Source organism: Rhineura floridana, chromosome 10 (assembly GCF_030035675.1).
Source record: "Rhineura floridana isolate rRhiFlo1 chromosome 10, rRhiFlo1.hap2, whole genome shotgun sequence".
NCBI lineage: Eukaryota > Metazoa > Chordata > Lepidosauria > Squamata > Rhineuridae > Rhineura > Rhineura floridana.
In genome coordinates, this window is record NC_084489.1 from 33,115,714 (window position 1) to 33,139,616 (window position 23,903).

At 39.9% G+C, this 23,903-nt stretch overlaps 1 protein-coding gene and 1 long non-coding RNA gene across 3 annotated transcripts in view; one reads left to right on the forward strand and one right to left on the reverse strand.

Annotated features, from left to right (window-relative positions):
* Window positions 1–3,697, reverse strand: part of LOC133365384 (uncharacterized) — a 19,052-nt gene extending 15,355 nt beyond the window's left edge. Inside the window, exons 1-2 of one of the 2 annotated variants that reach the window (XR_009758192.1) lie at window positions 3,611–3,693; window positions 92–305 (exon numbers count right to left, since the gene is read on the reverse strand). This is a non-coding gene — a long non-coding RNA (uncharacterized LOC133365384). Of the gene's footprint in view, window positions 1–91; window positions 306–3,610 lie in introns of both variants that reach the window. The other variant, XR_009758191.1, reaches the window with a different exon arrangement.
* On the forward strand, window positions 3,439–23,395 carry SGO1 (shugoshin 1). The gene is made up of 9 exons (XM_061587201.1): window positions 3,439–3,921; window positions 13,190–13,338; window positions 13,418–13,614; window positions 15,051–15,152; window positions 18,103–18,170; window positions 19,436–19,485; window positions 20,666–21,520; window positions 22,478–22,667; window positions 22,843–23,395. Exons 2-9 carry the CDS (start codon window positions 13,197–13,199, stop codon window positions 22,943–22,945), a joined length of 1,707 nt encoding a protein of 568 aa, XP_061443185.1. The 5' UTR covers window positions 3,439–3,921; window positions 13,190–13,196; the 3' UTR covers window positions 22,946–23,395.
* Window positions 23,396–23,903: the final 508 nt, after the last annotated feature.

Consider the following 23,903-nt stretch of genomic DNA (forward strand, 5'->3'; position numbering starts at 1 on the left):
TTGTCATAGCAATGGCAGTAAGGTTTGTCACCTCACATTACTGGCACACCAGTATTTGTGCTCATTAGTACTTACAATACTTCATGCTTACCCAAAGACTCCTGGAACTGGGCTCTTTGTGTGCTGTCACTGCAGCAGATCTTCTTGGAACTCCTTTCTGATCTCTTTAGTTCCTTACATAAGTAACACTTTAGCTTCTAGCTGCAATTTTTTTGATGCTGCATAATGGAAATGCTCAGGAGTCTAGCTATTTGGCAGATGACAGTTGAATGAAATCCAAGATATATATTCAGCTGGGAAATTAGCTAAATTAAAGTGAGAAAGAATACACACATTTTACTGACTTCGAGTGCAATCTTACACTTGCCTACTCAGAATTAAGTCTCATTGCGTTAACTAGGGCTTATTCCCAGATAAGTGTGTATAGCATTGCAGTCACAAAGACCTTTTTACTCATTAGATTTCCACATTAGCTAGATTATAAAGAAAGAGTTGTGTGCACTAAGGAGAAAGACAGTATTTTCACATTTAATTTTCTACATTTTGTATTGGTTTTAGTATTATGAAAATATTTGTGTTGTTGTAGATAAGACTAGCTTCCATTATGAACTAACAGAGCAATCCAAATGGTGAGAAGCTGGTAGAAGAAGGGGGAGGTGGTGGCAGAGGAAGAGCTCTCGGAAAGCTTTGCAGCATCCACTTCCCACTCGGGAGCCATCACCCCAGCTGTGTGCCAGCTCTATGGGACCTGCATGCACAAGTGGGAATGAAGAAGCCAGCACCCACAAACTGGCCTCCTAAAGTAAGTAAGCACTCCCTGTAGATGGCCATTACATTTTTTTTTACTGTGCTAGCCTTTTGGCCGGCAGTTTCCGGGCAGATTGGGACCTGGGAGAGGGCTCTCAACATGAGGAGGATCTTGTGTAAGTCCCCCCACGGCTCTACCCCACCATGCCCCCAGACTGGCCTGTTTTCCGGGCTTCCGTTGGCCCTCCGTCCACCAGGCTGGTTGTTCCTGGTGGCGCCGTGGCTCAGCTACTGCCGGCAGAGGCCAGCAGTCTGTGGCATCCACCTCCCTCCAGCATCCACTTCCCCCCAGCCTGGTGGAAAGGTCAGCTGGATTGTGCCCTAAGTGATATCTAGTTGCTCAGCCCCATTCAGTTGCACCAGAGGACATCAGTGGAAACCACTGCCTGGCAACTGCCAACTGTATTAATGAACAGGAGTGCTTCCATGTTGCTGCCATTTTCGGGTGGGATTCAATCACATACTGGCAAATTCAGGTTGTGTGATTGGGGAGTCTTGTGCAACAATCCATTTTCCCCAAAAGACTGGACTTTTGGCGATAAGGCAAGAGATGGGAAAACATACTGAAAGTGTGGAATAACACTTACTTTGATGCAACCTCATTTAACCATCCTGCAAACAAATCAGAATGAATGTTCAACACCTAAAATGCTTTGGAACCACCCAAAATTAAACCTTGAACAAGTTAGCAGTATTATTATACAAATGCATAGATCGCTTCACAGCATAAAGCCACTGAAGTGGTGGACATGATAAAAATACAATAAAATACACAAACATAAGTTATAAAAAAAATTAATGTTTGGAAGTCACTTGAGCTCATTTTTGAAAAAAGCAGCTAATAAATATAAACAATAAATAATAATAAAAACCAATAAAATCAATTTACCAAACTCTAAAACCATCCATACAAACTCCAAAAACAACAAAACAATTTAATCAGTTATGAAATTTATATTCCATAAATGACTGGCTTACAGCCCAAGGAAAACTTTCCTAAACAAAGATGTAACTGCTTACACATCACCACACTAGGTGCTTGTCTGATTTTGGCTGGTAACTGATCAAGAGAGTAGGAGCTGCAACACTAAAATACCAGTTTATAGTACAGGCTAAACACATCTCCAGGGCATATGGTATACTCTGCAGTGCCCTATCTGAGGAGCACAGTTGCCATGCAGGGATATATTGGGCCAGACAGACCCTAGATATAGTGCCTTGCAGAAGTAATCAGACCCCTGACCAATGCTCTCATATTACTGAATTACAAATGGTACATTGTAATTTCGTTCTGTATATTTTATTTTGAAACACTGAAACTCAAAATAAATTATTGTAAGGTGACATTGGTTTTATGTTGGGAAATGTTTGTAAGAAACCTAAAAAACTGAAACATGTTGCTTGCATTTCAACCCCTGTGCTGTGGAAGCTCCCAGTTTACACCAACGAAAGAAATTGCCCTATCAAGGACACAATTACCTTACCATTGGCCGAAATTACAATGTACCATTTGTAATTCAGTCCTCTGAATTCTTTATCCTAAAGATAGCCCGAAAGTTGTTAGGGCTTTAAATGCTAAAAGCAAAATTTTGAACTATACTCTGTAGCACGTTGATAGCTAGTGCAGTTATGTTGATAGCTAGTGCAGTTCCCTTAGAAGAGGTGTTATATATCAACAAGCAATCAACGATCTAGCTGCCCAAGAGAAGTCCCACAGAGAGTGTTACCTGTCTTGAGGTTACCAGTGCCAAGATCACAGTGGCCAAGCTATTTCAGTCAAGGAACGGCTACAGCTGTCTCACTAACTCAACCTGGCAAAAGGCACTTCTAGCCACCAACAAAGGGATCCAGGAGCACCCTCAGACCAAGTACTTGTTTGTTTAGACTGGGAGGGCAACCCCATCCAGAACAAGTAAGTGATTTATCTCCCAGACATGGGAACCGCTCACGCATAGGGCCTCTGTCTTGCCAGGGTTTGTTGTTATATGCCTTCAAGTCGATTATGACTTATGGCGACCCTATGAATCAGCAACCTCCAATAGCAATAAACTCAGCTTATTGGCCTTTATCCAGCCCACACTGGAGCTTATACACTGGTCCAGAGCCTGTACAGCCACTCCTGATTCAGATGTTATGGAGAAATAAGAGCTGTGTACTGTATTCATTAAGTACAACTAGACTTGAATCAGGGTCACCATCTCTTACACATTCACAAATGGTGAGAAAACTATATAGATTGTTCTTGCACCAGTTTCATGTGTAACAGTGAAAGTCCCCCGCCCCTTTGCCCGTCAGGAGAATGGCAACCAGTAGCCCCAAACAGAGTAAGATTTAAAAGAAGTCTGTTGCCCAAGGTACTCTGAGATAACTTTGGAGTTTGCTCTTATCAACTGATGTCTCAAAACCAAATGTTGGAAATGGGAAGGGGTATAAGAGAATTCTGTCTTGCTAATGCAATTTTAAAAAATATCTGCTCTGTGTGTGATTATCTTTGCTACGGCGGAGCTGAAGGGCCCTTTTCTAATTTGCACTCGTCATTCGACAACCACTAATACAAGACATAGAAGTTACTGCCGAAAAGAACTACCCCAGAACCTACAAATCTCGCGATACTTAATACCCTAGGAAGAGGGCTCTGACTACAACCCACAACCATTATTACCAGTGTCGTCGAGTACAATTAAAGATACAAATTAGGGTGTGAGCGTCCCCCCCCCCCCCGAGGTGAAGACGGAATGTCAGAGGAAACAAAAGACAGCCGAGTACAAAGGAGGAGAGGAAGGAAGAAGTGCCAGGATTCAACCTTTAGGTCAGGAAACCAAGACGGGAAGAAGGAGAGCGCGCGCCCGCTATCCGAAAGCGTGGTGACGTAGTGCAGCCTCTGGTGGCACAGACAGCCAATCGGGAAACGCAGCGGAGAATTTCGAACAAGCAAAGGTTACTTCGTGAGGCGGGGAAAACAAAAAACATCAAGCACCAACGGCTGTGGGGTTCTGGCATCGTCGCGCGTACCCGCGCGCTCCCTCGCGTTGGCGAACCTGGAGTGAAAAGGGTGGAAAAGCCAGCTGAGAAACGAGAAGTATTAGCGCGCGCCACAAAGAGTTATTTAGCCAGGTTCGATTGCATTTATTTATCTTTAACGGCGGCTGCGGTGAGTCCCCCGTCGCTTGTGGGTGGGAGGCGGCTGAGGGCTGTGTTTGCCTTCTCCGTTCGTCGCAGGTTTGGAGGAAAGGGAGAGACACAAAACAGCGGAGGATTCCGCCATGTTCCCAGAAAAGGGGGTTTGAAATAAACCGCCCCGTGTTTCCTCAGAAACCGTCTATCGCTAAGGCTATATATGTTTGGGATTGCGCTGTGAAGCACTTTTTTCAAGGACGGCGGGCCTCTGACCCCACAGCCGACCTACAAATAAAAGGAATGGGTTGGATCCAGGTTTATCCATACTTAGAGAAGACCTATTGGAATTAGTGGTGTATTTGTTTCGCTAGGGTTACTTTAAATGTGGCGTAAGTCTGGAATCCTCTGGATCCAACCCAATGCGGCTCACTCTTCTCAGATGAAAATTAGGAATGTTACACAAATATATCCACATTCTCATCCCATAGAATTGCTGCCCATGGCCTCCTCAACACCGTTATAGATTGCTTTTCCTTGAGTAACTGGTCAGGTTGAAATTTGATGCTTCCCTTGCGCTCAGGTTTCTTGTCTCCTTTGACCTTCTGTCGTGCCGTCCCCCCACCCTGTTGCTCTTCCATAAAACCCAATATGATATTTGGGTCGAATATCTACGGAACGCAGTTACTCGACAGTATACTATCAACACTGAGAGATACAACCCAGCAGCTGCAGAGTGGGGCTGCATGTACATGAGTTAAGATGCATATGCACTCTATATTGCATATAGGAGGTATTAATGCCCCACTCAGAAATATAATTCCTGGGTTGGGGCTGAACGTTGAACATAATAGCACAATTTGAGGGGAATGACCTGATTCACTAAAAAAGACAATAATGCTGGGAAAAACAGAAAGGAGTAGAAAAAGAGGAAGGCCAAACAAGAGATGGATTGATTCCATAAAGGAAGCCACAGACCTGAACTTGCAAGATCTGAATAGGGTGATTCATGACAGATGCTCTTGGAGGTCACTGATTCATAGGGTCGCCATAAGTCGTAATCGACTTGAAGGCACATAACAACAACAATTTTGCTGTGCAGTTTGTGATTTCTTGTTATATGCCTTCTTGTTATATGCCCTATGAATCAGTGACCACCAATAGCATCTGTCATGAACCACCCTGTTCACATCTTGTAGGTTCAGGTCTGTGGCTTCCTTTATGGAATCAATCCATCTCTTGTTTGGTCTTCCTCTTTTTCTTCTCCCTTCTGGTTTTCCACCATTACTATCTTTTCCAGTTAATCATGTCTTCTCATTATGTGTCCAAAGTATGCTAACATCAGTTTCATCATTTTAGCTTCTAGTGATAGTTCTGGTTTAATTTGTTCTAATACCCAATTATTTGTCTTTTTCGCAGTCCATGGTATCCGCAAAGCTCTCCTCCAACACCACATTTCGTATGAGTTGATTTTTCTCTTACCTGCTTTTTCACTGACTGACTTTCACATCCATACATAGAGATTGGGAATACCATGGTCTGAATGATCCTGACTTTAGTGTTCAGTGATACATCTTTGCATTTCAGGACCTTTTCTAGTTCTCTCATAGCTGCCCTCCCCAGGCCTAGCGGGAGAGAGACAGAGGGAGTGTAACTCTGTTGATTCTCCTTGATCTCTCAGCGGCTTTTGATACCATCGACCATGGTATCCTTCTGGAGAGGCTTGCGGAGTTGGGTGTTGGAGGGACTGCTTGGCAGTGGTTCCGCTCCTACTTGGCGGGCCATCTCCAGAAGATAATACTTGGGGAACATTGCTCGACCCCGTGTGTTCTCCAATATGGGGTCCCGCAGGGTTCGGTCTTGTCTCCCATGCTTTTTAACACCTATATGAAGCCATTGGGTGCGGTCATCCGGAGTTTTGGAGTGCGTTGTCATCAGTATGCTGATGACACGCAGCTCTATTTCTCCTTCTCATCTTCCTCAGGTGAGGCGGTCGATGTGCTGAACCGTTGTCTGGAAGCGACAATGGACTGGATGAGAACTAACAAACTGAGACTCAATCCTGATAAGACTGAGATGCTGCTGGTGGATGGTTTCTCTGGTCAGATGGTGGATACATACCCTGTCCTGGACGGGGTTACACTCCCCCTAAAGGAGCAGGTTCGTAGTTTGGAAGTCGTTTTAGACTCTTCCCTATAACTTGAGGCCCATGTAGCCTCGATGGCACGGAATGTGTTCTACCAACTTTGGTTGGTAGCCCAGCTACGTCCCTATCTGAGTAAGGAGGACCTTACATCAGTGGCTCATGCTCTGGTAACCTCACGTTTGGACTACTGCAACGCGCTCTACATAGGGCTACCTCTGAAGACGGTTCGGAAGCTACAGCTAGTGCAAAATACGGCGGCCAGACTGCTAACAAGAACTAAGCGGTCTGAGCATATAACACCTGTTCTGGCTCGCCTGCACTGGCTTCCAATATGCTACCAGGCCAGATTCAAAGTGTTGGTACTAACCTATAAAGCCTTATACGGCGCGGGACCACGATACCTGCAGAAACGCCTCTCCCGATACGAACCGGCTCGTACACTACGGTCTACTACGAAGGCCCTCCTCCAGGTCCCGACCCATAGGGAGGCCCGGAGGGTAGTAACAAGATCTAGAGCCTTCTCAGTGGTGGCCCCCGAATTGTGGAATAGTCTCCCCGAGGAGGTACGCTTGGCGCCGACACTATTATCTTTTCGGCGCCAGGTTAAAACCTTTCTCTTCTCTGAGGCATTTTAATCTAAGTTATTTAAGTAAATGTTGTAATTTTTATTTTAGAAGGTGTACTTTTTATATTTGTTATATTGATCCTGTAATTTTATTATTGTATATGTTTCTATGTTTACCGCCCAGAGAGCTGTTTGCTAGTCGGGCGGGATATAAGCTGAATAAATAATAGCCGTGTTCTGATTTCTGGCTATTGTCTCCATTTTGGTTAAGGACTGTGCCAAGGTATTGATAATTGTTGACAAGTTCAATGTCCTCGTTGTCAATTTTAAAGTTACATAAATCTTCTGTTGTCATTACTTTAGTCTTTGATGTTCAGCTGTAGTCCTACTTTTGTTCTTTCCTCTAACTTTCATCAGCATTCGTTTCAGATCTTTACTGGTTTCTGCTAGTAGGTATTGTCTGCATATCTTAAATTATTGATATTTCTCCCTCCAATTTTCACACCTCCTTCATCTTGGTCCAATCCCAGTTTTCTTATGATACGTTCTGCATATAAATTAAACTAATAGGGTGATAAAATACACCCGCCTCACACCCTTTCCGATGGGGAACCAATTGGTTTCTCCATATTCTGTCCTTACAGTAGCCTCTTTTCCAGAGTATAGGTTGCATATCAGGACAATCAGATGCTGTGACACCCCCATACATTCCATAGTTTTTCATGATCTACACAGTCAAAGGCTTTGCTGTAATCTATAAAGCACAGGGTGATTTTCTTCTGAAATTTCTTGGTCCGTTCCATTATCCAAGGTATGTTTGCAATATGATCTCTGGTGTCTCTTCCCTTTCTAAATCCAGCTTGGACATCTGGCATTTCTCACTCCATTTATGGTAAATGCCTTTGTTGTAGAATCTTGAGCATTACAGTAGGGCCCCACTCATATGGCGCGTTACGTTCTGGACCCTCACTGTAAAGCGGAACCCATTGAATAGAATGGCATGCGATGCCCGAAAACTGCCGTAAAAGCAGAACAAGCACCGTATGAGTGGGGCTTTAGTCTAATTGCGTCTAATTGAGACCGCTGTATTAGCAAAGCGCTGTACAGCGGGACCCTATTATACTTCACTTGTATGGGATATTAAGGCAATAGTTTGATAATTACTGCATTCCCTGGGATCCCCTTTGTTTGGAATTGGGATATATATTGAATGCTTCCAGTCTATGGGCCATTGTTTTCTTTTCCATATTTGTTGACAGATTTTTGTCAAAATGTGGACAGATTCTGTCTCAGTAGCTTGTAGCAACTCTACTGGTATGCCCTCTGTTCCTGGTGATTTGTTTCTTCCAAGTATTTTAAGAGCAGCTTTCACTTCGCATTCTAAAATGTATGGTTCTTCATCATACGGTCCCTCCGTCAATAAATCTGTCATCCTTGCATTGCATTTATAGTGTTCTTCAGTTTATTGCTTCCATCTTTAATTTATCTCTGTTTTCCGATTATTCAGCATCCCAACTCTCGGTTTAAATTTCCCTTTAATTTCTCTAATCTTTTGGGATAGGGCACTTGTTCTACCCTTTATGTTGTCCTCTTCTATTTCTGTACAATAACTAATGCAATAGTTCTTTGTTCCGACGTACCAGTCGCTGTATAGTTGCATTTAGGGTTCCTTTTGCTTTCCTTCTGTCTTTAACCACCTTAAGAATTTCTGCATATCTGAAATTATTGATATCTCTCCCTCCAATTTTCACACCTGCTTCACCTTGGTCCAATCCTGCTTTCCATATGATATGTTCTGCGTACAGATTAAATAAACAGGGTGATAAAATACACCCCTGTCTCACACCCTTTCCGATTGGGAACCAATCGGTTTCTCCATATTCTGTCCTTACAGTAGCCTCTTGTGCAGAGTATAGGTTGCACATCAGGACAATCAGATGCTGTGGCACCCCCATTTCTTTTAAAGCATTCCATAGTTTTTCGTGATCTACACAGTCAAGGGCTTTGCTGTAATCTATAAATCACAGGGTGATTTTCTTCTGAAATTCCTTGCTCCATTCCATTATCCAAAGTATGTTTGCGATATGATCTCTGGTACCTCTTCCCTTTCTACATCCAGCTTGAATGTCTGGTATTTCTCGCTCCATATATGGCAAGAGCCTTTGTTGTAGAATCTTGAGCATTACTTTACTTGCATGGGATATTAAGGCAATCGTTCGATAATTACTGCATTCCCTGGGATCCCCTTTCTTTGGAATTGGGATGTATATGGAACGCTTCCAGTCTGTGGGCCATTGTTTAGTGTTCCATATTTCTTGACAGATTTTACTCAAAATTTGGACAGATTCAGTCTCAGTAGCTTGTAGCAACTCTTGGTATGCCATCTGTTCCTGGTGATTTGTTTCTTCCAAATATTTTAAGAGCAGCTTTCATCTCGCATTCTAAAATTTCTTGTTCTTCATCATATGGTTCCTCCGTGAATGAATCTGCCATCCTGGCATCTCTTTTATAGAGTTCTTCAGTGTATTGCTTCCATCTTTCTTTTATTTCATCTTGGTCAGTCAGTGTGTTTCCCTGTGGTTTATTCAACATCCTTACTCTTGCTTTAAATTTCCCTTTCATTTTTCTAAATCTTTTGGGATAGGGCTCTTGTTCTACCCTTTTTGTTGTCCTCTTCTATTTCTGTACAATAACTATTGCAATAGTTCTCTTTGTTCCGACGTACCGGTCGCTGTATAGTTGCATTTAGGGTTCTAACTGTGTTTCTATCTCCTTTTGCTTTCCTTTTCTCTTTAACCACTTTAAGAATTTCTTTAGCCATCCATTTGAGGTCTTTCTCTCTTTTTAACTAGAAGGTATTGTCTTTTTGCATTCTTCTCTGATAATGTCTCTGAGTTCACTCCATAGTTCTTCTGGTTCTCTGTCAACTAAGTTTAAAGCCTCAAAACTGTTCTTTATTTGACCTTTATATTCTTCTGGGATGTTTTTTTAAATTGTATTTTGGCGTTATGATTGCTTTGTTCTTCTTTAGCTTTACTCTGATTTTTTATACGACCTGTTCATGATCCTGCTCTTGTTTTTGCAGAAAGTATAGAACTTCTCCATCTTCTGTGATGGAAAAAGAAAAAGAAATCTTTTGTGATTTCTACTGCTGCCTAATTAAATTAATTTTGGGGGTTAATCTTTCCCTGCTGTTTGTTTATTGTGTTTGTCTGATTTGGTTATTAATCTAATTTATTTGAATTTTTGATCAAAGATGTTCTGGATACTAAAATTCTAATACCTTCAAAGGCTAAATGGGGGCTTATGAAGGGTAAGAACATTTTTGACATTTTATGGGGGAAGGAGGGTTGGAAAGCCAGAGGAGATGGTGGCAACTGAAGCATGTGTAAATATGAACTATTTCTTAAGTATTTGTACAGAATTTATGCATGAACGCTTTGGATCTACTTCTTTACACCCTCCCTTAATTATTTTATTAATACGAGGGAGGAGGGTATTATAAAAGGATAGATGATATGAACTTCTTTATTTTTTATATTATAATGTTTTATATTATCATTATATTATAATGAAGCCGCTGGGTGCCAACATCAGGAGTTTTGGGCTGCAGTGCCACCAGTACACGGATGACACTCAGCTCTATCTCTCATTTAAGTCCTCACCAGAGTTGGCTGTGAACACCATGTCCAAGTGCCTGGAGGCCGTGAGTGGATGGATGGGCGAGAACAGACTGAAGCTGAACCTGGATAAGACCGAGGTGTTGCTCGTGGGTGACAAAAGAAGGTTGGGAGATATCGACCTGGTGCTGGATGGGGTGAGATTACCCCTGAAGGACCAGGTCCGCAGCCTAGGGGTCATTTGACTCCCAGCTGTCCATGGAGGCTCAGGTTTCGGCAGTGAGCCGGGCAGCTTGGTATCAATTGCATCTGATATGGAGGCTGCAACCCTACCTTCCTGTGCATCTGCTCCCACGAGTGATACCTGCCCTGGTTTCCTCTCGCTTAGACTACTGTAATGCGCTCTATGTGGGGTTACCCATGAAAACGGTCCGGAAGTTGCAACTGGTACAGAATGTGGTGGCACGTTTGATTGCACACTGTCGCCGCTGGGATCATATCACCCCAGTGTTAAGAGATCTACACTGGATACCAGTTGCTTACCAGGCCCAATTCAAGGTGTTGGTCTTGACCTTTAAAACCCTATACAGTTTCGGCCCAGTCTATCTGAAGGAACGCCTCCAGCATCACCAAGTAGGCCGCCTAACAAGATCAGCCACACAGGACCTTCTCTCGGTCCCACCAGTCAAAACAGCTAGGCTGGTGCGGACCAGAGAGAGGGCTTTTTCGGTGGTGGCCCCCACTCTCTGGAATTCTCTCCCTTTGGATCTCCGACATGCCTTCTCCCTGTTGGGTTTTCACCGAGCCTTAAAAACCTGGCTATTCAGGCAGGCCTACAGAAGCCTCGGGGTGGATGAGTTTTTGTAATGTATTAATGGATGTTTTAGATTACCTGTGCCTTTTTTGAGTGTATATTGTTTTATTATGTTTGCTGTAAGTCACCTAGAGTGTCCGTTAACTCGGACAGATAGGCGACTAACAAATAAAATTTAATAATAATAATTTAATAATACTATTATGTTTATTAAAAAGCTGTAGAATGAAGATATGTTTTGGAGATTGACATGCTAGACCATCATCAACTGCTGCCCCAAAATTCAAAAGAAAACACTGCAACTTGTAAAAGAATTGATGTACATTCCATGGTTTATGAAGAGTGTATTTTTTCCTTACCTCATGCACTAGCTTTGGCACAGAAATCCTAGTTTGTTTTAAATAAGAATTCCCTGCTATGTCCAAAGTAGGAAATTAGTTTTAAATAAATGCAGCTCAGAATGTACACCCTGTCTTATGTTAGACCCATTGGTAAATGTGAAACAGATACCTGAGATCAAAATCCCACTTGGGAGTTAAATATGAATCAGTTGTAGAAATGCTGGGGACCTTCCTTTGGGATTGACTTCAGTGCCTTGAAGCTTTAGAGCTTGCATTATTCAAAGGCGTGTTTTATTTTTTAAAACAGTGAAAGCCAGGGTATAGAATAGGAGTAGGAAGCAATTTTGGGTGGAGTTGGAGTCGGAAGCAATTTTGGGTGGAGTCGGTAGAAATGTACTGACTCCGACTTCAAAATAAAATTAATATTTTAATATTAATATTAATTTATTAATATTGATACATTAATATACCATTTGCCATTTATGAAAGAATCTGAGTTGGACGTAGAAAAATAGAGGAGTCGGAAAGTAGAAAAATAGAGGAGTCGGAGTCGAAGGTTTGACATACCAACTCCACAGCCCTGGTGAAAGCAAACCTCTAAAGGTTTTGCATGCAAGAGACCCTGAAGGCACAGGGTTTATAGCACTCTACCTAGTTCTGTTGTAGTGATGTGCTCCCACACCTACCGTCCCTTGTAGCCAGCCACAGTGCAGTTGAAACATTCATACAATTAGTAAACCTTTTTGCAAGAAAGTTTCTGTTACTTTGGGGGATGATAACTATGTGTGTTTTCATTTATCTCATATAAGCTGAATGCCATCAACTAGGAGGTATATCATATTCAAAATATAGCTCTCATGACTATAATCACCAAACTTAGGGTTTGGTGCTTTACATGCTTTTGCATTTATGCCTGCATCTAATGAATTTTAGCTTGATAGATTCAATAGCAGATATGAATGATATGTGTAGGAAAAATATCTAAAACTAGGTTTTGAATTTGTAAACAAAAGGAAAGAGCCATATAGATTAAAAAACACATATTTAAAAGTAGCTTTCTATATTGCTTGAACAACCCTATTGTATGCTTGTTGTTGGAACTCACTTATTTTCATGTTTTTCACGTGCCTATAATATATAAGTTTTAACATGTAATCATTGTTTAACATACAATAATTAACAAATCACATCTCAAAAATAATAGAAGGGAAAATGTGGGATAGACATGTGCATTCAAAAAACAAAATGGAGAGACAACACTACTGTATTTAACCTACACTCTGATGGTGGTGAGATTGGTGTCTCACACTTAAAGCTAACATCCGTTTACCAACCTGAAATGGATATATTCATCATGTTGGTTCCAATACTGGAATTGTTTTAATCTGTTTTTATAAGTGTATATTACATTGTTGAAACCTCCCCTTGGACCTTATGGTGAAGGGTGGATAAGAGATTTTATTAATAAATAAAGTAGAAAGCCTTATTTTGACTATCTTGTTTTCACCAGCAGCTTTAATAAGCTGTAGTTGGCGTCTTAAGACTACTGGTTCAAATTAACTAAGCATCTTCCTTCAAATTATAACTTTCAGTAGGAGTCTGTTACATTAATTAATTAATTGTTTATCTTTTCAGTACCATTTTATGATGCCAAAATGTTTCTCAAGTAGCTGTAAATTTTATTTTTGTAATAGAATGTGTGACAAAGAGTTCATTTTTGCAGCGGTAAGAAAGACTTTTACATGAATATATGATGAACCATAATCAGTTGTATTTTTTAAGGTGGAATATGGCTAAAGAAAGATGCTTGAAGAAGTCATTTAAGGACAGTCTGGAAGATATAAAAGAACGAATGAAAGAAAAGAAAAATAAAAAATGGGCAAAGTTGGGCAAAAGCAACCAAGTCTTATCTGTCAAGGGCAAAATTGCAGGTAATTTTTAAAAAATATTGTACTCAAGCTTTTCTAGAAATAGAAATTTTAGGAATTGAATATCTCCAATTTCTTCCAGACAACTCTTTTACACAGATGAAAAGCTTCCAGGCAAACAATCGAGCATTAGCTCTTGCTTTAGAAGAGGAGAAGAGCAAAATGAGAGAAGCACAAGATACAATTCTTAATTTAAAGAAAGAATATCAGTGTCTGAAATTTCAGATGTTTGCTTTGCAAAGAAAGCTGGTGTCACAACAAGGAAAAGAACATGCTGAGGTATTTCTTTTAACATTTCATTTAAATATATGCATGTTCTATTATAATATAGTTAAATTTCATTGCAGAAAAACCAAGCACACATGATAGTATCCCAATTGAGAAGCTTTGTGATGAAGTCATTAAACTTGGTTTTTGCCAATCTCAAACTAAGGTGAGACACTGAATAAGCAGAGAGATTGTATGACCTGTTCGAGATGAAAAGGAGGCTATTTTGTATTGTTGTCATATTGGTAATAGCTAGCAACATTCTTCAGTATGATCTTTTCCAATGAACTCCCTTATATACTATACAAAATAGGAATGGCTACTGATTGAAACCCTGGAAGATGTTTCAGAAAAGAACACTGGGAGATTATCTGATCTATTGTAAACACAATACCATGGTAACCTCAAAAAGTAAACAAGCAGGTCCGGGTCTATCCCTGCCAGTGAAATTGGTGTTTACCGATTAAATCTACTTAAAGCTTTAGATTGAGTAGTAAATTAATTTCTTAAAGCTTTTGTATAGCCTTCCCCAGCATCTAGAGATGCAAAATTGGGAATGCTCTAGTTGACTGATCTGTTGATTAAGGGTGCAGTCCTATACACACTGAGCTGGGAATAAGTCCCAATAAACTAAGTGAAACTTACGTCTGAGTAGCTATGTATAGGATTGCACAATTTGTCTTGTAATGCTATTTGTAATTCTTTTCAGGAGTTAAGTCTTATAGAAACAACACATGAGTTCCCAATAGTTTCTTCAACGGAATGACTGTTACAGGTGTTAAAGCAAGTAGTTGGTTTCTAAGATGCATGATGTATTCCCTTCAGATTTTCCAGTAAGCTGTAAAGTAGACAATAATAGTTGGCAAAATTTTATCTTAGTTGGTTAGATTTATTTCTCGCTTTAGACAACCAGAAGGAGTTCTGATGCGACTTACAAGAACAAGAAAATACAATATATATCCCTTAAAACAATACAGATTGTTCATCCAAAAAATCACCTAAAAACACAAAATATCCACTTCTGCTGAACACACAAACGAATACACAAAAACACTAAAAGCTGGATCATTAGTGCTGTCCAGATGCCTGGAAAAATAAAAAGTCTTTGTCTGGCACTGAAAATATGACTGTTAGTACCAGGCAAGCTTCCCTGAGGAGAGCTTTCCATAATTGGGGGACTGTCGCAGAAAAGACCTGTTCTCTTGTTGCCAGCCTAGGAACATCTTTTGGAGGGGCCTTATGGTCCACTTAGGTTCGTATGGGGAAGGGTGGTTCTTGAGAATGTGACCTGCAGTAGCAAATATGTTATACAGTAAACAAGAAACAGAAACTGCTATTTCCTGTTTGCTTTTATATCTGAGCAAGTCCACTGAATGTAAGAATGTTAGTGGAATGAGTTGTGTTGCTGTGTTGTATTGTAGCTACAATTAACTTTTTGTTTTGGTTAGACTAGACTAATTGCCTTGAAGATTATTTCTAAAGTTGTTCAAAACCTACTCAATGTGACAAATCTTCTTGGTCCTGAAAAAGATCTGCATACCACTGTTTTTGTAAGTTTTTTCCCCCTTCCATGTATTTGTATTTTCATTTGTGATTGTAGACTGTATCAGCTCTGCATCCATGTAAATATTTTATTAATAGTCAAGTCAGTTGTTGCCCAAAACAAAATGTTGTTTTACTTAGAAATTGCTTAAATCCTGTTGGACCCTAAGCAGAAATCTTTTTCTGCCATCCTCTCTCATGATTCTATCTACACCATCTTTGTTATCTGCATAACCCAAGTGTTTTTACTAACAGTAGATTCTGATTATATAGGGTCTATTTTGCATATCTTTCACTGTCTAATGTCACAACATCATATATAAGTTTCAGAACAGGGTGTTAAGATTAAAAAAAAGGAACTACTAGTGGTGGATTGTGAGATGGTATGCAGGAAGGTAATATCAAGGAGATGGGAAAGCCAGTGCCATATCACCAGGGCCTCTCCAACAGATCTTAAGGCATGGGTTAGGAAGCAATGCAAGAGGTTGCAAGTTGTATGAGGCTTAATATCAAGGCAAGTTACCTTAAATTGGGCCTGTTTGCAAATAGACAGTCGGTACAATACTTTCATGAGCTATGTGACATGGTCCCACCTAGCTTTGCCACCTGTGTTTTGCACCAACTGCAATTGCTGGACTGCCTTCAAGGGCAACTCCACATAGATCACATTGGAATAGGCTAAACAGAAGGTTACCAGAGCATGTACTACTGTTGTAAGGCTATTCTGTTGCAAGCTGTAGCTGGAGTATCCCTCATCATCAAGGCTATTTGCCCCTCAAATGATAGTGTTGATTCAAGGACCATTTCCAGACTACAAACCTGCTCTTTCAGGTGATGTGTAATTCCATCTAGAACAGGTCACCTACTCACAAACCTGGGGACTGCCACCATCAGTGCCTCCATCTTGTCAGGATTCAGCTTCAGTTATTTGGCCCTCATCCAGCCCATTAATGCTGGTTCAACATCTGAACAGCTTTGCCTGATTCAGATGGGATGAAGAAAGAAAACTGGGTGTCATGTTGCATATTTATTTATTTTTATTTACCAAAATTTATATTGATTGTAGAAACCTCTAAGCAGTTTTAAAAACTTATGATAGCACCATATTCCAAATGCCTGGATGACTTTTCTCAGTGGCTTCATATAGATGTTAAATAGCATTGTGAAAAGAATGGAACCTGGTGGGAACCTTCAGTGTAACTGTCAAGGGGCTAAGCAGAAGATACCCAGTGCTACTGTCTGGTATCACTCCTGCAGATAGGAGTGGAGCCACCATAACACCACACCACCAACTCTCAATTCACAGAGGAGTTCCAGAAGTATGCCATAAGAGTGAGGAGAATCAGCAGGTTGGACTCCCCCTGATTCCCAATAAAGGTTATAAATTGGAATGACCAAGATTGTTTCAATGCCAAAACCAGGCCTGAAGCCATCTCGAAATGGGTCTACATCAGGTTGCCAACCTTTTTGGACCAGTGGACACAAATGAATTTTGAGCAATCTTTTTGGGGGGGACAGCATCAGTCACAAAATGGGGACATGGCATAACACAAAATGAGAGAGTATAGAGTCATTGCTGCTCCCACTCGCTCCTAGACAACCTCATGCTTACTATGGGAAGTCATCTATGTGCTGCTGGTTCCAATTATGGAGATACAGCTATCAAAGGCGCAAGAACCTTTTTTCCCCAATGCCAATCCTAAACCAAAGCATAAGCTGCTATCCTGTACTCACTTACCTGGAAATAAGCCCCATTAAGCACAAAGAGACTTTTGAGTAGACATACCTTTGTACTGTAAGTCTGCATCTGTGTTGGAATTGCTTTTTAATATGTTCTTAAACCTTATAAAAAATGTTTTTAATCTTAGATGTTTTGAAAGCTTTTTTAAGAAACGTTTTTAAATATGTTTTGTTTTAATGTGTTTTAAAGTTTATGATGTTTTAAAGTTTTTAGTGCTTTTGTTTGCCGCCATGGGCTCCTGCTGAGAGGAAGGGTGGGATATCAATCAATAAGTTGACTATACAGTGAATTCTTAACGAGTGCCTCATCTTTAGCTTCTGCACAGCAGGAGACATGCTTAAGCCTCTTTGCAAAGTTTTCATATGTTGCATTTGCTTTTTAGGGAGGCAGTTCTTTTAACATCCACCTGCACTTATTGTGTAGTAGTATTTTTAAAAAATAACTTATAGGGACTACGTTATCTCAGACAAACTCACCATAGGAAAGATGCATCCTGGTGGATAGGAAAAAAGAAAGGCAAACTATGGAGATTCCAGGGACTTCTAGAAAATAAGACAGAAGCAAATAGAAAATAGGAAAGTAGCACTAATGGGGAGGATAAAACAGCAGCTCTATAGGACCCCAGAGATTCCTATTATCTGGTGTCCAAACAACTTACTTATCAATTACATCTCTGACTTTGCTCATTGGCTGATAGGTAGGAGCAGCCAGTCTGATTACTTCCACAGAATGTGGAGGCCCTGCCTGGGGGCAACACTGAAGGCCTTGGTACCTGCAGGCACTGAGTTGGCAACCACTGATAATCCAGTTCCTCCAGGTACACCTGGAGCTGACTGGCATTACCCTTTCAATCACCTTGCCCCAAAAAGGGACATTCCAGCCTGGTAGTAGTAGTCCAATAACTCAGGGACTGGGGAGGGCCTCTTAAGCAGGGGGTGAACCACCACCCTTAAGACAGTCAACTAAGCCCCTCCCTTAACTGTGCACCTACATGTTGGTTAGCTGGCATCTTCCATACTGCTGCCTTACAAAGTTCTCCAGTAAGGGCATTGAGTTACCCCTTGACAACAGCTCATCTGTAGGAGACTGTTACCTTCCAACAAACGGCCTCGTGAGCTGCCTCTGGGAACAACATTTTCAGACACCTGATTTCATTGTGTACTTCATGTTAGGTGCATTCGATAAGATTTTCAGCTTGATATCTTTCATTTCTACAGAACCAGACTCTGTGTGCCTCAGACATTGAAGAATGTGATTCTAGTAGTTTAAGAAAACAAGATTCTCTGTAAGTGTACTTAATATATTTACATTTTTCTCTAGCCTGTTGTTTTTTCCTCTCAAACAAAAATCAAGAAACTTATATAGATAAAATACATTTTATATTATAATACCTGTATTTAGAAGTAGGCATATGACTGAAAGTGGTTACTGTTAACACCCCCCGAAACGGGAGTGCAGGATAGAAAAATGGTATTTTCATGTTGACTGGTAGTTCTTATTAAATTTCAAGATTCCTTCTCTTAACAAGCTATATTCTTAGTTCATGGAAACTATACCATGAATATATGTACTAAGAATTATAGTCCATTATATTAGAGCACTGACTCAAAAAGGGTGATGGTGCCAACCACAAAAGAGGTGAAAGAAGGACGTGTAAAAAGTTCTCCCTTAGACTTCCAATATTGAAATAGAATTATTAGAATCTACCAAGTAACAATTTAACAATGCCAAGCTCAAAAATATTCTCATAGATCTGAAATTATAATTTGAGGAAATGCAATGAATCTGACTATATACTGAAATCGTATTTTTCTCCCGAAGTAATTATCAGGGCTGGTCTGTGAACAGGAGTCTTGAGTGACTCAGGACCAGAGCAATTGGAGGAAAGCCAGGAGGCAGGATTGAAGAGCAAGACCAGAAACACGAGATACTCTCAAACAAAGCACCACTGAGACAGGAAGTCCTTCCTGCCCAGAAAGAACCAGTGGCCAGCCTATGCGAGTAAAGCCAGTCTAGTTCCAGAAGATGCAATTATAAATCTCACATTAGGCAGTCGACAGCAGTTCCTGACAGTAGTGCAAGAAGTCTATCAATTGGTTCCTGGGAACGACACGTACTTTACAACTGTACATAACACTTGAACTTGGGAATGTCTTTTAAAAAGCATGTTCTCATACAGTTTTTAATTAATAGTTCTTTTCCTATCCAAAAACAAACTGAAGTTGAGAATGAACTAATTACCAAGTTGCTTTGTATTTCATTCTCTTAAAGGCAAATTCCTGATTGATAACTTTGTTAACATGAGTTGAAGTGCTCATTCAATTTTAATTTAGGAAACAAGATTTGAAAAATATGGAAACAGCCTTAATTTGGGGTATGTATATCAAAATGGCTGTCAGAGAATCTTCACTCTTAAAATATTTCAATGCATTACCATTTTTTTTCTTAGGGCACATCTAAGGCATTTCCTTGCTGTAGATTTAAGTAAGCAAGATAAAACATTTATAACTGAAATAAAGGATAATATGGATATTTTGTATCTGATTGCAGGCAAGGTGTTGAAAATACATCATCAGCCACACCACCACAGATAAATATAGGTAGGTAATTCCACATTTAACATTCGAATGCTTGGATGAAAAATTTAACTATTGAAGAACATTGACTGGGATCAAAAGAACTTCAGCTGATTCTGCATACCTTTTATTGCAATATTGTGCCTGTTTTCTCAGAAATATAGCCCATAGAGTTTAGAGATGCTAGTTCCCAGATAAGTGGATATAGAACTGCAGTCTTAGGCTTTGAGTTTCTGTTTCTCAAACCGAATCATAATCTACATATGCAAGGCCATTTCCTTGTGCCTTGCCATACCTGCAGTTGTTTTTACAAAGGTTTATATCGAGTTGGTGGCCCTCTGATGACAGAAGGCTCACTAACCCAGCAAAGCCTTCTGTCTGAAACAAGGATCAAGGCATTTTTCTGTGATTTCCTCCTGCAGCCCCCACCCCAAACTGAAGGGTTCCCCTTCCCTACAGAGCAGATTTGGGGGAGTTGCAAGAAGAGATTAATTGAAGATTGCCTCAATACTTGTTGGGCTGACAGAAGTCTCTGCTGGATCTAAGATTCTTCTGTCACGAGAGAGCCACCAACTGGCTAACTACCATAAGATTTTTTTTATTAAATCTCCTTTTAAGTCAAACTTGCTGCTTTGACTGCTCAGGCACAGATGGCTGGACACAAATGTAAATACATTGTACGTACAAATGTAAAAGCTGTTACATTGTACTGGGCATAATCCTTACACAGAAGGTTCTCATAGGGCTCAGTCAGCCCTGTTCTCTTTCCCACCTTCCACAGCTTAGGATTGTGCACTTGCACAACCCATGCAACGCGAGGTTATATTGAGGTAAAAATGACTTGATACAATTGCTTATGCTTGTGGAAATGGAACAAGCTGAGAAAACAGGGTTGATTGATCTCTTGTGGAATTCTCTATGCACAGGCATTGTTGGTGAATTGTATTTATTTTTTCTGTATCAGTATTTTGTTCATTATAACTGCTTTCTGATGGACCATTGTGTCAGAACTTATTAATCATATTTATCATCTCCTAATATTTTTTCTGTGGTATTCTAGTAACTCTTATGAATAATTGTGGAAATGTATGTTTTTGGAAACGTGGTGTGCATTTTTTAGCTTCTCTACAGAAATGACTGTCAAATTAGTTCCCTTTAGGTCCAATACTAGTGGGCATTGATGCATATTATTGTAAATTATCAGGCTTGCAAAGTAGTTCCTGTGAAGATCATGTATGGCATGAAAGCAGAAATGAAGAAGATAGGCAATTTGGTAATTCCTTACCAAAAACGGTATCTACCCGTTGTCGCTACCGTAGGCTCAAAACCCAGAATGAACAGTGTGTATCTGAAGGTAGCAATCCAGAAGTAATTGAGCAGATAAAAGAATGTTGCCAGCAAGATGAATATGGACCTGAGTCATGTTTAGAGAAAAACGATAAAGAACAGGAAGAAACATATGTTTCTCAAGGGTACAAACATGACATCAACACAGATAAAACTTTGGGACAATCTAATATGTTAACTGAATCAAATATCTTAGCAGTAATCTCAGAACAAACTGATTTTAATACCATTGGAGGTTCTCAAATGCTAAAAGAGCGAGGCCAAAAAAGAAAACTGGAAACAATAAAAAATTCCTCCAGAACAAGATCCAAAAAAGAAAGAAACTATAATAAACAGCGCTGTGCCAAAGAAAAAACAGATACATCACTTGGTTCCAGTGATGCTTATGATTTTACTTTTGAGGAGAGTGTCCATATTACACCTTTTCGACAAAACAAGGATGAAGAGAATAACATCAGTGATAAAAATTACATAGAAGCAGAAACATCTAGCAGTGAATCATTTGTTTCCGAGGACTCTGACGATAGTCTGTACATACCTTACATCAAAAAATCGAAATCTAGGAAAAGCTTGGGATGCAGGACTGATGTAAGCCCAGTACATACAAGACCTCAATCAAAGAAGGCTGTGTATGAACAACATGATAGAAATACTGAGGGGGGAAACAGGAGTACTAAAACTGAGAATTCTACAGATAAGGAAACTGTGGCAAGTAAGTTACTACATTTTGAAAAATGCTATCTGTATATGAATAAACGGGTATCTACAACTAACTTGTAGAATATTACAAATTAAATTCCAGCAGGCATGATAGGATTTCCCTTCCCTCTGCTGCAGGACATTTGCACAAGAGGGACCCCGCAGTTGAATATTCCCCATTGGGTTTTTTTAAGTCTTACTCCAGAATTGCCAAGAAGGGGGCTGACTAGATACAGATTTGCTGATGTCCTTACATTTTGTCTCCCAATAAAGAGCACTCTTTCACTGTGGGAGATATGTGGTAGTGGACATCCTTTTGCCTTTCGCTTATGGGTTCCACTGTGCCGCCATTTCTCCTCTACAATTTTTGAGGGTTGAGACAGCTGGAACTCCATGTTTTCTTTCTTGGACCCTTCCAGAGGGAGAAAGTGCAGCCAGTCTTGTGTTTTCCAGATTGATTGATTTGTTCCTCATAACCTAAAAATGACTAAAAGAAAGTACGCTTAAATTGTGTACATCTGGGGCTCACAGTAACAATGGGGAGCTCACTAAGTTTCCCATTGTTACTTTATAGCTGCATCCTTACCTGTCCCACACGTGACATCACATATGACAGCTGGGATGGAATAGGCGGGTATGGTTTGGTGAAAATGGCATCCTGGGCCAAATTGTTATAGTCCAATCCTATTTTTAAGCAGATCTTGGTACTGACACAAAGGATAGATTTAGGCAAGACAGAGCCATGTGTTAAAAGTTTGCTGCACATTTTGTTGCCTAACTATGGCAGTGATTGTTTTCTAGAAAGAGCCAAGTTTTGTCATCTTAGCTTTAAAAAACTAAATAATTTTCACTTCTGCTGAATTTATGTATAGAACTTTACTAATATTAAGGTACTGTCTGCAGCAATGGAATGGAGGTTGTTTAAAGCTTATTTATTGCTCTCAATACCAATTAAACTTTTTTTTTCAAGCAGATAACGCATTTGGGACTCTTGAAAAAGGTCGTCCCTGCCTTGGTGATATTACCAACTTTGCATCAACCTCCACCTCCACCCAAACTAGAGTTTCTCACCCGCTGATCAGTGACAAAGCAAAAGATATGTCTCAGCAGAAACGCAGATGTACTCTTTGTGTGAGCTATAAGGAACCAAGTATCAGTGTGTTAGTATCTGTTTTTAAGGGATTGTACCCCAATTTCTTTCATAAATTGGTTGTGTAATTTGGTTTAGAAATTTAATTTTGAAGATAAAATCAACTTTAACATTTTTCATTAATTTAATTATGAGGTAAGGCAATACTTTCAAATATTAATAATGTTAATATTTTGTTTCGATAGGAAGCTCAGAAGAGGAGACCGTTTTACAGATACTGGTTTTCTGAATTCTCCCATTTTTAAACAGAAAAAGAGCAGCAAGCGCAAGTCTGTTGAAAAGAAATAACTGTCCAGATACAATGAGTTGTATTGGTTGTCTTGGAACAGATTTTTCAAGCAAAACCATTAACTTGACTTGTAAATTTCAGTATTCTTAATGCCGTAAGTGTATTTGCCAACATTATGTTGCTGGAAAATTTTAACTGTATATTTGTACATTCAGCTGTTTAGTTAGTGTTTAGATTTTAATATTTAGCCACACACACACATCCTGACCTGCCACGACACCCATACAATTACATTCTATGTAACTTCCAGATTATAGATTAAAAATTGTGAACATTAACACTTTGAATTGGTAGGCATATATAGCGGCTTTGTCTCATTTCTTATCAATAGGGATATTTTTTGTTTCAAATTAGGTTTTATGGAATCCTACTTATTGCCAAACACAGATCATTTTAATAGTAGATTATCCAATTACATATGTAACTGTTGAACATCTTTGTAGTTTTCTAAATGACTACATATATTGAAATAAAATGTTTTAATAATTTTGAAAAAGGTAATTGTTTTAGTTTGTTACCTAGTACTATTCCATCATGACTCCATTTGCAGTTCTGATGTTTCAGTCTAGTTGCATAAGGACTATAGCACAGCTCTTATAAATATTCTTAGGTGCATTTGTATGCGTGGTTACTGAACACAGCAGGACTTCTTTTCTGGGTTAAAAGCTTGCCCTGTAAAGCTATCCTCATTCCATCTTGACATAGGTTCTGAGGGGTGAATTGGAAACATTTTTATTTGTCCACTTCATGTATGTAGAAGCTGGTTTCTTGTGGGAATAGTTGCATTCCTTTTCATCATTCAGATCAATTCTAAAAAACTGAATTGGCCCATCAGACTCCTTGCGCTGGCCCTGGCACAGATCTCTTACGATCCCACCACTAGGCATCACTACCTGACACACTGGAGAGCAATGCTGCCTTGAGACTTTGTCTTAGTCTCCTCCTTTAACAGATTGC